We start from the raw sequence: 15,106 nt of genomic DNA, 5'->3' as shown, positions 1-15,106 counted from the left end.
TGTGCAAGACATATTTAGCACTACACTCTGATCTAGCATTTGGGGTGTCATTTGTGCCTCTAATTCCTGTGGGGTTTGCCTGGACTCTTTACACAATGTACCTTTTTTGGTTCACTGTATAAAGAGCCAGCTTCCTACACCTGCCATTTGATGCAGAAAATCTTTTCAGCCCAGATATTGATCAGAAGCTGGAAAAAATCAAATAGGACACAGAGCCAAGGCAATGGGAGCATTACAATCAGAATTCCCACAAACCAATTTTCTTCACCCACAGTTTTAAAGGGCTCCACCTCCACATCCCTAAAGGCAGACACCTCTTATCAGAGGTAGCAACAACACGCCCAGCCCACAAAGGGGTATTTTAGGATGTCATACAGAGGAAGTAACAACCGGTGTAGAGGTAAGGGAGGAGAGACTAAGTCATCCACCCCTACCAAGCAGTGACATTCTTTTCCTTTCTCCTGACCATTCAACACCTTTTGGGGGAAGACTGCAGGGGTTCTTACCGCTATGGTGCGACATCACATCAGACCAGTGGGTCTCAAACATTATGGAACTCGGATATTACCAAAATATCACAGCAAAATCACCAAACATAACACCACAACCCCACTTTTTATCCCCACATTATCTGCATCTCCTCAGAGAGGAAGTAAAGACTCTGCTACAAAAATGAGCCACAGAGCCAGTGTCACATCACCACAAGAAAACAGGGGTATGCTCACTGTATTTTTTCATCCCCAAAAAGGACAGGTCTCTGAGGCCCGTCCTAAACCTGCGGCCTCTTAACAAATACATCAGATGAGAGCATTTCCATATGGTTTCGCTCCAAGATGTCATACTGCTCCTAAGTCAAGGCAACTTCATGATCTGGATGTCAAGAACGACTACTTCCACATATGGATATACACAGCACATTGGTGTTGCCTCAGGTTCGTGATAAGTGGTCAACATCAAATCAAGGTACTACCCTTTGGGGTCACCACTGCACACGTAGTGTTCATGAAATGTTTGGCAGTGGTTGCGGCTCACCTCGGAAGGAGCACCACCCATGTTCTCCCATACGTGGACGATTGGCTGATAAAAAGCTCAAGGAAATAACACTGTCTTGCCCATATGCAGAAACCTTTGGACATACTCCAGAATTTGTTGTTCACCATAAACATGGGCAAATGCCATCTACAGCCTTTGCAAATCCAACCATTTCTAGGGGCAATGCTGAATTTGGTAACAGGGGAAGCCTATCCACCTGCACAAATACAAAGTTTTCCGTCTTTGCTACCTGTTTTTTAGGCAATTATCATCTACTACCGGTGCACTCAGGCCAGCACACATCACTTTTTGTAATGGTGGAACACCAAAAACTTACAGATGGGCGTGCCTTTTCTCGATCCAATTCCGCAAGTGCTCCTAACCATGGATGCATCCCTTAAAGGCTGGGGAGCACACATAGAGAACAAATGTTCAAGGGTTGTGGACTCCCCTACACAGCGAACATTCCACATAAAACACCTGGAGTTGGAGCCGCTCAGCTAGCACTCAAGGCGCTTTTCTGTCACATTCACCAGAATACAATCCTGATCAAAACAAATAACACAACTTTAATGTACTACATATAGAAACAGGGGGCACACTCTCACCTCAACTATCTACATTAGCATGGAGCATTTGCCGATTGTCAATACACCATAAAAGTTACCGTTTAGCGAAGTATCTACAGGGACTGGACAATGACTTTGTAGACCTGCTCAACAGGATGCAGCATTAAGCCACTTGTGGGTTCTCCACCCTTTCTTCCAACATTGGGGGTTCGCAGACCTAGACCTGTTTGCAACTGCCAAAAATTCAAAATGCCCAATCTTAGCCTACAGATGCCCACAGTACAAAAGGAATGCAATTTGGATGAATTGGTCAGGGATATTTGCCCATGCTTTTCACCTCTCCCACTACTTCTGTATGTAGTAAGGTAACTACATCAGACTTCCATCACCTTAATTCTAGTAGCTCCTGCATGGGCCAGACAGCCCTGGTTCATACCCCTCCTAGAGCTCTCTCTGGTACCTCATCAGAAGCTCCCCAGCAGGCCAGACCTTCTCACTTAACACCAGGAAACTCTAAGACACACCAACCCAAAGCAACTCAACCTTGCGATGTGGCTCCTTAAATCCTAGAGTTGTGGTATCTCGGTTTACCCCCTGAGTATATGGTTATCCTTTGGGAAGGCCGTCTACCCACCTCTAGGGCTTGTTATGCAGCCAAGTGGAAAAAGTTTGTGCATTCCCAAACACATCAATCCTCTAAAACCACAGGTACTATACAATGCTACCTTTTCCATTTACAACAGTTAGGTTGAGCTTATACTTCAGTTTGCTTACGCTAAGCTGCAGTGGCAGCATACCTACAAAACAGGGAACACTCCTTCCTGTTCAGAGTCCCTGTAATTAAAGCTTTCATGAGGGACTCAGAAGGGTCATCTCTCCCAGACTACCTCCAACCCCATCCCCTCGAATCTTAATATAGTTCTTACAAGATTGATGGGGCCCCCCTCGAGCCCCTTCATTCGTGCTCCTTGCAATTCCTGTCATGGAAAGTGGCTTTCCTGGTTGCTATTACCTCACTTAGACGGATAAGTGGGTTCCAAGCATTGTCCCTAGAAGAACCTTTTTCCAAGGTACATGCTGACAAAGTAGTTCTTCATACCAATCCAACGTTGCTACCTAAGGTGGTATCTTCTTTTCACCTCACTTAAACCATAGAACTGCCAGTGTTCTCACCACATCCAACCACCGAAGCAGAAAAGGCACTTCATACAGTAGATGTTAAAATGGTCTTAATGGTCTGTATAGAACGGAAACAAGCTTTTCATAAAGGTCAACTGTTGTTTGTGGCCTTCTCAAACCTCTGTTGAGTTTCTGCTGTCTCAAAACAGGGAATAGCTCGCTAGGTAGTCCAATGAATACAGACATGCTATGACAAAGCCAAAAGACCGCTTGTAACACCTCCAAGGCCGCATTCTACTAGGAAAAAATGGCTTTTTTTAGAGAGCTTCCCAGTGGCAGACATTTGTAAAACTGCAATCTGGTCCACACCACACACCTTCACTAAACATTACTGTGTGGACTTTCTAGCAAACCAATAATCTCAAGTAGGGCAGTCTATCCTACATACACCTTTCCAACATTCTGCAGCATCCCTTGGCTGACCACAAACTTACAGGGGACATTGCTTTATGATGTAAGCATAGCATGTGTATCTTCAGCTACACATGCCATGAATGTAATATGTTACTTTCCCTGTATACATCTGTTTGTGGCATGTAGTGCTGTAGATTCACGTGCATCACCCTCCTCCTTCGAAGCCTTGCATTGTTGCAGATCACACACCTACTATATCCTTTTCTTTTTAATACATGAACATTTCTTTGCTTCACTTTACTCTTTTATCCTACACCAGCTGGATGGGAAAAACAATCTGAAGATGAAGCCAATGTTAATGCTCAAAACTGTTGAATGGAGGAATCTCAACACCTTGTGACTCGAAAGACTTTCTTTGAGAAAAAGCAAGTTGTACATGCCGGAGCCCAACACTAGATGGCAGGACTGTGGACAGCATGTGGATCTATAGCTCTGCGTGCCAAGAACAGATGTATACAAGGTAAGTAAATTAATCCTTCTTGAGGGGTGTGAAGTGTGCATCCAGAGAACAAGTAGAAGTGTTGGAGAGCAGCCCTGTTTGCTTCAACCCCCTGCCCATCCCAACAAGAAGTGACGGAGATGAGTCACATATGAGTGGGCACCCATGTTTGCCAATGTCAATTCTTTACTTTCTGCAACTTCAACGTGAATTCAGCACTCTGCTCCCTTTTCATCTTTTGAAAAAAATCCTTCCAATTGTTTTTCCAGTGTGCAAGACGAGGTTCAAACCACGTTTTGACAGTCAGAAACAAAAGTTGGTGACATACCCACGCAAAATATGCCTCTGGTGTCTGGACTTTGGGCACTACTCCAGATTGTGCTAAAAATGTGCCCTCATGTACCCGAAGGCAATCCAGGACTGTGAAGCGAAGCTGTATCTCGCTGAACACCAAAAGAAGTCATGGACCTTGCCTAAGTCTCACTCCCGCTCTAAGTCGTGGGTGTGAGCTAGTTCCTGTTCTCACAACAGATGTCTGGTAGGTCCAAACTGAAATCTAAGAAAAAGTATAGGAAGTCGAAGTAGGACTCAGTCTCATCCCATTAAACTGTGCCCAAAGAAAAGTCAGGAGGACGTCATGGTGGCAGTTGATTTTGGTCCTGCTCCCCACTCACAGAATCAATTCCACAATCTGTTCCGCTGCACCCAAGATTTCCTGGGACATCCGTAATCCTGCAGCAGGTTGAAGCCTATATGTAGGACATGCTGAATAATTTTGCCACTCTTCAAACTCCATCTGGCATGCCTTTGGGTCCCAAGGATCAGCAAAGGTCTCCAGTCAGGTTACCTCTGGCGGGGCTGCCCTCGGAGCCTTCTGGTTCAGCACCGATTCTAGTGCTGACTTCCAGTCCTACTTAAAGATCTGTGCTAGTTCCTGCTTCATCAACACCAGTTCCAATGCCACTTACTCTGGAGGTCGAGCTTCTGCCGGCTCCGGTGTCTGACTCCTAATCGAGTCCACTTTGGCCCAAATAAGGTTGCGCTGTGACTCCACTGCAGTGTAACCAGTCTCCATACATTATGATTAAGACAAAACATTTCCTCTTTCATGAGGCCTTCCTCAGAGGCTTCATCACTTTCTCAGCTCGGATTCTAATTAGCCTGATAATGACAATGATGGGAATGATTTATCCCCACCCTATGACAACAGCGATTTGTGTATGGGCTTGCAATAGGCCAGTGTGCTGAATACCTCCCCTGACACAGGGCTGGTTTCATCCCTTGAATCCCAACAGAGGAGAGTGCATCATTTGCCATAGTGATTAGATGTACAGCTGAGGTCTTGGACCTACAGCTGCTTTCAGTTGAAGTCAAGGCAAATGTCATTACTGAGGTTTCAAATCCTGGGCCAGCCTCATCTGAGCCCTTACTTCTATTTATTGAAGCCTTGACTGACACTCATATGGGTACTTGGGTGAAGCTTGGCTCTTGCTCATGAGTGAATAGACAGGTGGCCGGGAGCTTCGGACTGACATTGGGTGAGCTGGGCTTTCTTACGCAGGGTTCAACCCCTGAGAGTTGGGTGGTCAAAGTTGAACAGCAAAGTTAACCCTAATGCATTCCCCACAAGCCCTCCTGAAAGGGAGTCGAAAAGGGCTTGGAGTTTGGGAAGCGAATGTTTTGTTCCACCAGCTTGGTGTTGAGGTCAGTCAGTAGGGTTTGCTTATTAGGTCATTATAATCATTCCCTTTGGGACATGGCCAGTGCGTTTTAGCAGTGGTCCTAGGGGATTTTCAGGCCTCTTTGTCTCAAGCCATTCAAGATCTGCCACAATGCAGCAAATATAAATTTAATGATGACCGGGATACTACTGGCTTCTTAATAGGTCACTAGAGTCATGTTCCACTGCATATATGGATGTGACCCATAGGCTTTTCTGGAGATCTGAAGATGTCTCTAACAGATATGCCTGTTGATAGGTCCGGCCTCTTTGGCAAAGAGGCTGATGTGAGCCATACATGCTTTACAGAAAGCAGAGTCAGAGAATGTTCCTTGTGCCTTTCAACTCCTGTCCAGCGGTTTTCTCAGAAGCCAGTCTCTTTTGAGGCTACTGTAGAGCGCTTGTGTATAGACAAGTGAATGCCGCCTTGCCCTCATCCCACCACAAAAATCACCCCAGTCCTTTCATGGTCAGGGATGGGGGATCAAGCATCGTGCAGGGCGCCTGGGTCACTGATCCACCCATCCCTCTTCCCCTTCTGCATCACTTTTCAGTCCACTTTAGTTTGCCCTTCGTGACTCAAAACCACCGTGTGGGAGGCAGAATCAGACATTTTCTTCTAGTGTGGCAGGCCAATACAGCTGATAGATGGGTTTTCCTAATACTTCAGCAGGGCTATGCCCTTCCAGTATTTTCTGGCCCACCTCAGCTGCCTCTCACATCAGAGAGCTTTTCAGGGGAGCACCTATCCATCTTGCTGCAAGAGGTGCAAGCTCTACTGGAAAATATTGCCATTGAGAGGGTGCACCTCCCCTACCCAGAACCCTCTCCTCCCATACTGGAGATTGGGACAGATTGTTACTCCCGTTATTTCCTTGTGCCGAAGAACGTGCCATAGTGCGTAAAGACCAATTCAAAATGCTCAGTCTGGCTCAAATTTGTTCTGCCCTTAATCTAGGTGATTGGATGGGTTGCCTTGGACCAGCAGGACGCATACTTTAATGCGTTTGTGCTGCAGGCTCATAAACGTTTCTTGCAATTCATGGTAAGTGAGGAGCATTTTCACTTTGTCGTCATCCCTTTCAGCCTTAAAATCACCCCTCAGGTTTTCACAAAAGTGATGGCACTGGTTGCCTTCCATCTGCAGAGTTTTCCCCCTGTCTTGACGTATTGCTTTGGAAGACGGGCTTGCCACAGTTCGTCGTAGACCACCTCTAGATGACCTGACTCCTTCACAGACGCTCACTTTTATAGGCATTACTTTGGACACAATGAATTTCAAGGATTTCTCTCCCTCCCAACATTTCCAGGATATTTGTGCTATGATCCCGATGGTTCTATCTCTGCCCTGGATCTCCTCGCCACCTTTGAGACTTCTTTGCCTGCCAGCCTCATGCATCCTGAGTGTCCACTGTGCCAGGTGGCCTATGGGCGCTTTGGAGTGAGATCTGAAGTCTCAGTTAGCCCAGCACCAAGGAAACCTGCTTGATGTCATCCTCGAGGTCAGAGGAAACTACAGGGCATCTACTGTTGTGGCTGCTGACTGGGACCTGACCTGTGGCAGACCCTCTCCCTTCCCCACCCAGTGCTGACAAAGGGGAAGTATCTGTCCCTGCTGGGCTGGGAAAGTCATCTGGAAGAGGTGAAGGTCAGAGGATTCTGGTCTCCTTCCGAAACCTGGCACACATAAATTTGTTTAAGCTGTAGGCCGTCCACCTGGCATTGAAGACATTCTTGCTTTCCATCCAGAGACGGCCAGTGCAGGATCTCAAGAATAACTCCACTGCGGTGTGGTACTGCAACAAGCAGGGTAGAGAGGGTTCTCCTGCGCCAAAAGGAGCTGTGCTTCTGAAGTTAGCTGGAATGTCGGGGCATCTCCCTGTGGATTGTTAAACACCAGGGTGGACAGTCTCATCTGGTGACTTGTGGCAGTTAACGAATTATGGTTGCATCCTCGGGGGGTGTAGGACATCTCCCGATAGGAGAAGATCCCTGGCCAGATCTCTTTGCCACTGTAGAGAGCTCTTCTGTGGGTTTGAGATCCCAAGAAAGCTCTCTTGGAGATATACTCCAGTTAGGATGGAGCACAGGACTCCTGTACATCTTTCTGCCAAAGCCTTTCGTGCCCCAAGTTCTAAAGAAATTCTGCAACAACCGGGCCCTGGTCATCCTAGTGGCTCCAGGTTGAGCCAGAAGAGGGTGGTACCTGGAAATTCTGGGCATGAGCATTTGGCCTCCTATCAGGCTACTGCTTCTGTAGGATCTTCTGCCAAAACAGTAGGGCAGGGTTCTGTACCCAAACCTGTGCAATCCTAATCTTCGTGCATGAAGAATGAGCAGTGGCAGTTGACCGCACTTGATTTACCTCCTGAGGTTGTGGATGTCATCCTTGCTGCAGTGCCCTTCCACAAGGTCCATTTAACTGGGAGTTTGGGCAGATTTGTGACCTGGTATTGTATCTGCAAGAATGACCCCTTTCAAGTGAAGTTGTCAGATGTTCTTTTATTTGTTTTCTCTTGGGAGTAGTAGGGTCTTCTATTAGCATTATTAAAGGTTATTTGCCAGCCCTTTCTGTCTGCCATTTGTCGAGCAACTGTACTTGTTTAAATCACCTGTCGTGATGAGATTTATAAAGTGTTCAACACTTAATTCTTCTCAGACCATTTAGGTTGCCAGAGTAGAATTTTAATTTGGTCTAGATCTTTCACATGTGTATACCCTTTTAGCAGACGGTTAGCTGTCCATTGCATCTTCTTGCTTTAAAGGCTATCTTCCTCATTGCAATTACTTCTGTTCATCTTATGAGTGAGATTCAGGCACTGTCGATGCAACCACCTTACACCACCTTTTACACTAGACAAACTTGTGCTGTGTACTCGGATGGCCTTCTTGCCTAGTGACTCCTTTCTAATTCGGCTGCCCATCACCCTGTCAGTGTTCTTTCCCCACTTCCCTCACCCTCTCTCTGACGCCTTAAAATAGAGGAGAGCTTCATTATTTGGACCCTAAAGGGGCGTTGCGTTTTTATACTGATCGTACCAAACAACACTGTATGGATGATCAGCTACTTGCGGGACTCTACAGTGCGAAAGCAGCAAACCCTGTGCAGTAGAGCACCCTTTCTGAGCGCTCATACCACTACGGTTAAGGCTTCTGCATTGGCATGTGGAGTGCCTGTCCTTTACTACAAAAAAAACAGTTGATGGACGGAATGCTGAACATTTTCAAACACTTACCCATAGTCAGAGATCTGTGCCTAAATCCATCGTGGGGTGAATGTTTGACATTGTTCAGCATTCTGTCCATCATCTGATCTTTTTGTTTTTGTCGCCTAAGTCGCAATGGAATGCCCAGACGTAAGTCCCATGATTGCTATGCCTAGCTGATAAAGGGTGGTACCCCGAAACTGGTCCCTGTTAGCTTGTTTTCCGGTCCAGAGAGGATCTGACCTGGTAGTTCAGGCTGGACTGTTCCACTGGGGAGCAGGGTCAAGACTGATTAGCCTATGGCTGGGTCTAAACTTGAATGGCAAGCAAAAAAAAAACGATGGACTGAGACCCATATCTGTGACTGGGGTGAATGTTTGACATTGTTTAGCATTCCATCCACCATCTGTTTTTTTTTTGTTTTTTTTTGCATTTGTCCTTGACATCTGCCAGACTGTAGAGTGTGCTGTAATAGTTGAACAATGTCTATGAATCTAACTGTAACCTATGAAGGGTGAGTTAGGACCTTATGTCTCATGGGCATTCTGGTTACATTTGCTTTGAACCTACGCCCTTGTCATTTACCTGATTGTCAACAGTTTTCGTTCAACCAGTTAGTTCCCTCCCATTCACCGATCACATCACAGCATGGTTCAGGCATTCTTAAAATTCTACACTGAATTTGAAGGCTGTAGGATGTCTCATTTTATCCATATGAGATGATATGCCTTAGATACAAGCCCAAGCACAAACCTGTGTTATGATTTCTGCCTTACTCTAGGTACTCCCTCACAACACTTTCCATGGTGTATCACCTTCTTCTTCAGAAGCAGCGTTTTAACTGAATAGATTGATGTTTTCAACTTTTCTTTTATATTACGCACAGCAAATTTGAGCTCTGTCTTCCCCCTAGATCATTTCCTTTATGAAGTTGTTGATGTCATTACGTGACTGGAGACAGTTACTTGTTATATGCGCCATGTAAAGGCTGATGCTTGTTGGCAGGGAGGTAGATTTTTCTCTAAAGCTGTTTCACTGCTGTTTTGTAGGAGTTGAAGACCGATGTCTTGGAAACCACAGACCCTCTTCGGACAGACTCAAACAAGGTAAGGTCAGCTAAATTGTCTGATGTGTAATGAGTAACAATGTAGTCAAGAACCTCAAACTTTGGTTTATGCATGCCACAATGTTTGGTCTACACCCAACGTTGGCTTCAAATGTTTGGTCTTTCATGTGTGTACATAACTTCAAAGCCAAGTGCTTGCTGTTTTGAGTTCTACCTACCCTTCGGGTGTGGCATATCTGATGTGATGTGTGCTTTACATTTTGGAGGGGTTACTAAGGTTTCTGGTACGATTCTGATTTTAGAACAAGAGGCAGGGATTTCTGTTGTGTGCTTAACTTAGTGGGAAGAATCTAAATTCTTCCAGTTTAGCAACCATAATAAAACACTGTTTTCATTGGTACCTTGGACAATCACGATTACTGGATATCATCTGCACCAAATTCAAAACCAGGAATACAAGTACTGTTGTACTTAAGTTGGACAATCAAGTTCCTCCTTTCAGGTTCTTGATTCCCCAGGGGTGGTAAAGTCAAAGTGTATTCTGCTAGGTGGTAGGGATGAGAAATTCCAACATAATATGAGATAGCAGACAACACAAAGTAACCTAAGTGTCTAGTAAAGTTACCACTCCAACAAATATAGGTCTTCATTTGCTGCTAGGGATGCAAGGGCAGCTAAATATCTGATATTTTCGAAATGCAGATGCTGTTAGCACCTTCTGGTACGAAGATTCGCCCCCAAAGGAAAGTCATTACACACTAGAGGCTAGATTGTTATTACATGGAGACCTATAGCCATTTGTTCTCCCATGAGAAAGAAACCTAACTGCCTTAAGTAGTCCATGGGTTTACTATTGTCACAGTCATGGGTGAGTTGGAATATATGTCTGTCTTCTTCCCTAAAAGTTTGGTTACCTTAAATGCAATATGGGGTAATTCATTTGTCCTGTGCATGTGCAGTTAAATCAGGTCCAAACATAAAGCACCCTTACTGGAATAGGGTCAAATCCTAGTCACAAAAATAGTTCTGAGTGCCAAAACCAAGTCCACTAAAAATTAAAACATCTTGACTGCTACTGGTTGATGGTTTCTCTGGACTGGGCCCCGTCTCTTGAACAGAGAAGCAGTTGAGGGTATATCTGTGCAAATGATAACTAATACCCAGCTTGTGTTTAGTTCTTATGGGCCCCTCAAGCAGAATCAACCTGATGTCCTTATTTCAGAACTGGCAGTCATGACTTTGGTTTGTTTAGGCACCTATGGCACTCACTGTATCTATTATCACATATAGTTGAGAGTGACTACTACACCCTCATGCCGAGAGTTGAATACAATGCCTTTATGGAAGTATGTGTGAATTCAAGACTCGGGTGTAGAACCTTCACAGCAGTGTATAAGTGCCCATAAGGTTTGGCCCCATGCTAATTTGAAGATAAATTACCGCTGGTATATGTCCTTAAGGATACAGAAGATTTGTTGTTTTCTGCTCTCAGGCTTGAAATACTTTACAGATTCACATACTGTGTTTTGATGTAGAGTAAACATTTGCTATCATGTTAATTTAGTTTTAACTTCTTTGGTTCACTTTTTGTTCAATTTACTGCTGGCAGGTTCGAAGCTCATGCTTATGATATATACATTTTAAAAATCGTACATACTGGTGGTAGGTTAGTGCCAATCACAGAGCTAGCTTCGTGGATCAGTCTTCCTTTTCAGTCTCTTTGCCAGGATTTATGAGCTGGCAGGCAGAGGCAGGACTGCTTCAGCAAGTGAAGCTGATTTGTGGATTGTCCCCAAAGATCCCCTGTCATCTTTTCATGGATGATTTGTGATGCCCAGCACAGAGCAGGAAAGTCAAAAGGACAAGTTTCATCAATCTGGTTTAGCAGAGAGCAGATTAATATTTGTCCCCAGGAAGAGCTAAGGAACAAAGGACAGACTGCTTGTCACATCCATAAAAAAGCCAACTTGCACGTAATCCACCATTGTGTACATACAGTGTCCTTTCCGGACACCATTCACCCTGCACGTGGCTTAGGGTCACAGATCCTGCACGTGGCTTAGGGTCACAGATACACCAACATAACATATTACCAAGAGGGGTACACTGTACTAATAAGGTCCTAGTGAATGGCAGGCTAAATTTATATCTTGAGCTGATGACGTCCTTGGATGCTTGTATTAAGAAACTACTGTTCATCAATGTTGATTGATGCAAGTTGGAGTATGGAAAATGTAGGATGTCTGACAATTTGCCTAAAATCAATAAAATATATTTCTAAACAATGATCCTTACTACACACTCCCTGGGGAAATTAAGGGCTCCAATTATAGAGACAGGTGATTTTACACATATACCTTTTGTAGGTTGCCTCCTTGCTTGTAGTGCAGTTGTGGCAGAAAGCTTCATAGCCTGATAGGGGGAACATTAGCCACCCTAAAGGATGGATGATGGTGCAATTTGTATGCACCTCTTTTCTGGTAGAGACTATCACGAAGCACCTCCATTGAACTCAGATTGTAAATTTCCTAGGGGTGAAAACCTAAAGCAGGTCAGGCATCGCTTTCACAAGCCATAACCTAGAAATGTCTCTGTGTATTTTTTTTCTTGCTATTTCTTTTGCCATGTCTCGATCAGCTAGTCTCTTTCCTCTCCTTGATTTTCTGCTCTTGACCTCTTCAACTATCTGAACTTACTCTCACCCAAGCCTGACTTTGCTCTCGCTTTCCCCACTGTTGATTCATCAGCTGTCTGGTTGTCTCCCCCCCTCCTCTCACTTTTTCTCTCTTCACCTTCCCTTCTCTCAACTCATCCCAGATATATATTTTCCAGCATGGTTGATGTGCATATACTGTCTTTGTTCAGCCTCTTCCCCTCTCCCTCTTTTCCTGTTCACTTCTCTTCCTCTATTCTGCCATACTCTTTTCTTCTCTGCCCATCCTCTTTTCTATGCCTCTCACTATCTCTCTCCTTTTCTCCCAATTCATCGCCACACCTCCTCTACACACTCCACCTCACCACTTTATCCTCTTGTCTGATCCATTTTCTGTTCCACCATGTTCCTTTCTCTGCCCTCTGCTCCACTATCTCTTATGCTTCACCCTCTCCTTTACTCTTCAAGTCACTTTCTTTTTCACCAGCATTAATGCTTCTATGTCTTTATCCCTGTCTGGTGCAGGATCACTGGACCACAAATAACCCAATCCAAAGTACCATCATTCTCCTGATTGAGCAGATCGTGTTAGCCCTGGGTGGAGAGTTCAAACTGTACCTGCCACAGCTCGTGCCCCACATGCTCCGGGTCTTCATGAATGACAACAGTGCAGGGCGCATTGTGACTATCAAGGTGAGCTGGGGAAATGGTTAGGGGGGGGGGGGCAATTTCCTCAAAAGAGTGAGGTTTGGTGAGCATGTGTGTGAAGGATGTGGGCAAAACATTTAGGGCCAGCATGTGGTACTGACTGCACTGTACCACTAAGGGGAGAGCTGAATGGAGCCAGAACATTGGAATTCCACTGAACAATACGTTCATTGACCCCATAATGTTGAGGTTGAGGGCAGCATGATGGGTTTTGGAGTGGAGGGGGTCCTTTACCAGTGTCATGGTGAGTGAGCATGGTAGAGAAGCCAGCATTGGAAGAGTACAAGTTTACATCAAGAAGGGGCTGTGCACTATTATTGCTTTGATGTTGCAAGAGGAAAACAGTTGGATCATCAGACTGGGAGGCGGGTGCTGTCAAGCTTGAATTGGTGCGGTTTCTAATTGCTGTTAAGATAGCCGTCCTTCACTTCCGCCAGTAGGGCACATTGTGGGCAAGGCCAGTATTATTTAATCTGTTCTCTGGCAACTGTTCATTAATTTTTTTCAATATGCCACTTCCACAGCTCCTTAATGCAATCCAGCTATTTGGTGCAAATTTGGATGATTATCTTCATCTGCTGCTGCCTCCAATAGTAAAGCTGTTTGATGCACCAGACGCCCCAATACTAGCGCGGAAGTGAGTATGCATAATATGCAGCATGCATGTTTTAAGTGGCGCTAAGATATTATTGGAGTAATGTCACAGTCTCACCATACATCTTGGTCCACACCAATATATTTAGAGTCTCACCTGCTGTGGTAAGGTCCAGATTCCTGAAGGATCAACTTTTATGATATATTGCTTAGTACTGTGAAGCCTTTTCTTCAGTTTCTGGGGAAGTCAGAGAATAGTTGACAGTATCCTGAATGGGAATTGTTGTTTACTATTGATGTTATAAGGCTGCACAGTACTAGTATGCTCCAAACGGAATAGTCAAGAGACTTCCTTTGGGCACTTGGTTCAGTCATGGTAGCAAGGACAAGCACTCTGGGATGGGGCCTAGTGATTCAGTTCCCTGCACAATACCGCTAAGAGCAATGGGATGTTTTACTGCTAGCAGTGGGGTGCCAACTGCAGCACCTGGACTACTAAATACCAGAACCCACCAGGGACAACTTACAGCTTTGGGCCCCAGACTGCAACCTCTAGCACGGATATAGCATCAACTGTGGTATGTTAGTTTTAAGGACAGGTATCTGTCCAAAGAATGATTCTAAGGACCTATGGGCCTGAGATTTGGGAACTACCACGATAGATCAGTAGGCCATCTCTATAAAGGGAATCCTGATCTTCAATCATGTTCAATCGTATCTCCCCATTAGAGGCCCTACATAACTTGCTCTACTATCAGGAACCCAGCTAGGGGGTTGAGTTGCTAGAACAACCATTAGCAACCCTTTTGAGGCCTCTTCCAATCAGGAAGTGCTTGAAAAGGAAGCCATTCACTCGAACTCTGCCAATCAGACATCTCTAAAGGAGGCAAGTATAAGATGTAAATGTAGAGACTAGATCTACTTTTTTGAGTTCTAAGATAAGTAATCACACCCACTAGATTTGGCTACTTTCTCAAAATCTATTAAGAGGATGTCCGTTATCTGAAAAAGCTTTTGTATTCTCTAGATGTCTGATACTGTGTTGTGTGGGCCGGTTTGGCATGAGGCCGTTTTGGCCAGCGTGGATCAGATAACCAACATGAGGTACAAGGCGGCCACTGGGCACTTCCGCAAGTATTTTGGTTTTAGCTTTGCTCATCAGTATAGGCCTGTATGACTTGCACTCATATGGCAGCTGGATGAATATGGTAGAACTGTTACGATGGCTTCACAAATGTCCTGAGGTAGCTCCTCCTACTTCAAAGCCGGAAAAAACGTATCTACCAGGTATGAGGACAGTTTAGAGGAGAGAAGCATTTACAGAACTCCCCAAGGTTAGTTGGGACAAGCCATCTGGTACCTTGTCTGTCACAATGTAATGGTTCAGTTCATCTGTTTCTGATTGGGTGAGCTGCGTCATCAGGCTTCTTCTAGGGGCCTTTCAGTTTTGGTCAGTGGTAGCTGTATATGGCTAGTGTAGATCCATAAAAGGAATCAAACGCATTAGCAAACTCTGTCTTTTTAGT

At 44.9% G+C, this 15,106-nt stretch overlaps 1 protein-coding gene across 2 annotated transcripts in view; it reads left to right on the top strand.

Annotated features, from left to right (window-relative positions):
• MTOR (mechanistic target of rapamycin kinase) overlaps positions 1 to 15,106 on the top strand; it is a 1,113,749-nt gene that overhangs the window by 362,928 nt on the left and 735,715 nt on the right. For both annotated transcript variants that reach the window (XM_069241238.1, XM_069241237.1), the window contains 3 exons: positions 9,609 to 9,665; positions 12,804 to 12,971; positions 13,511 to 13,623. In XM_069241238.1, the coding sequence (XP_069097339.1) occupies positions 9,609 to 9,665; positions 12,804 to 12,971; positions 13,511 to 13,623 (338 nt within the window). The remainder of the gene's footprint in view (positions 1 to 9,608; positions 9,666 to 12,803; positions 12,972 to 13,510; positions 13,624 to 15,106) is intronic.

Source organism: Pleurodeles waltl, chromosome 6 (genome assembly GCF_031143425.1).
Source record: "Pleurodeles waltl isolate 20211129_DDA chromosome 6, aPleWal1.hap1.20221129, whole genome shotgun sequence".
Taxonomy (NCBI): Eukaryota; Metazoa; Chordata; class Amphibia; order Caudata; family Salamandridae; genus Pleurodeles; species Pleurodeles waltl.
This window is presented reverse-complemented; position numbering and strand designations above follow the sequence as displayed.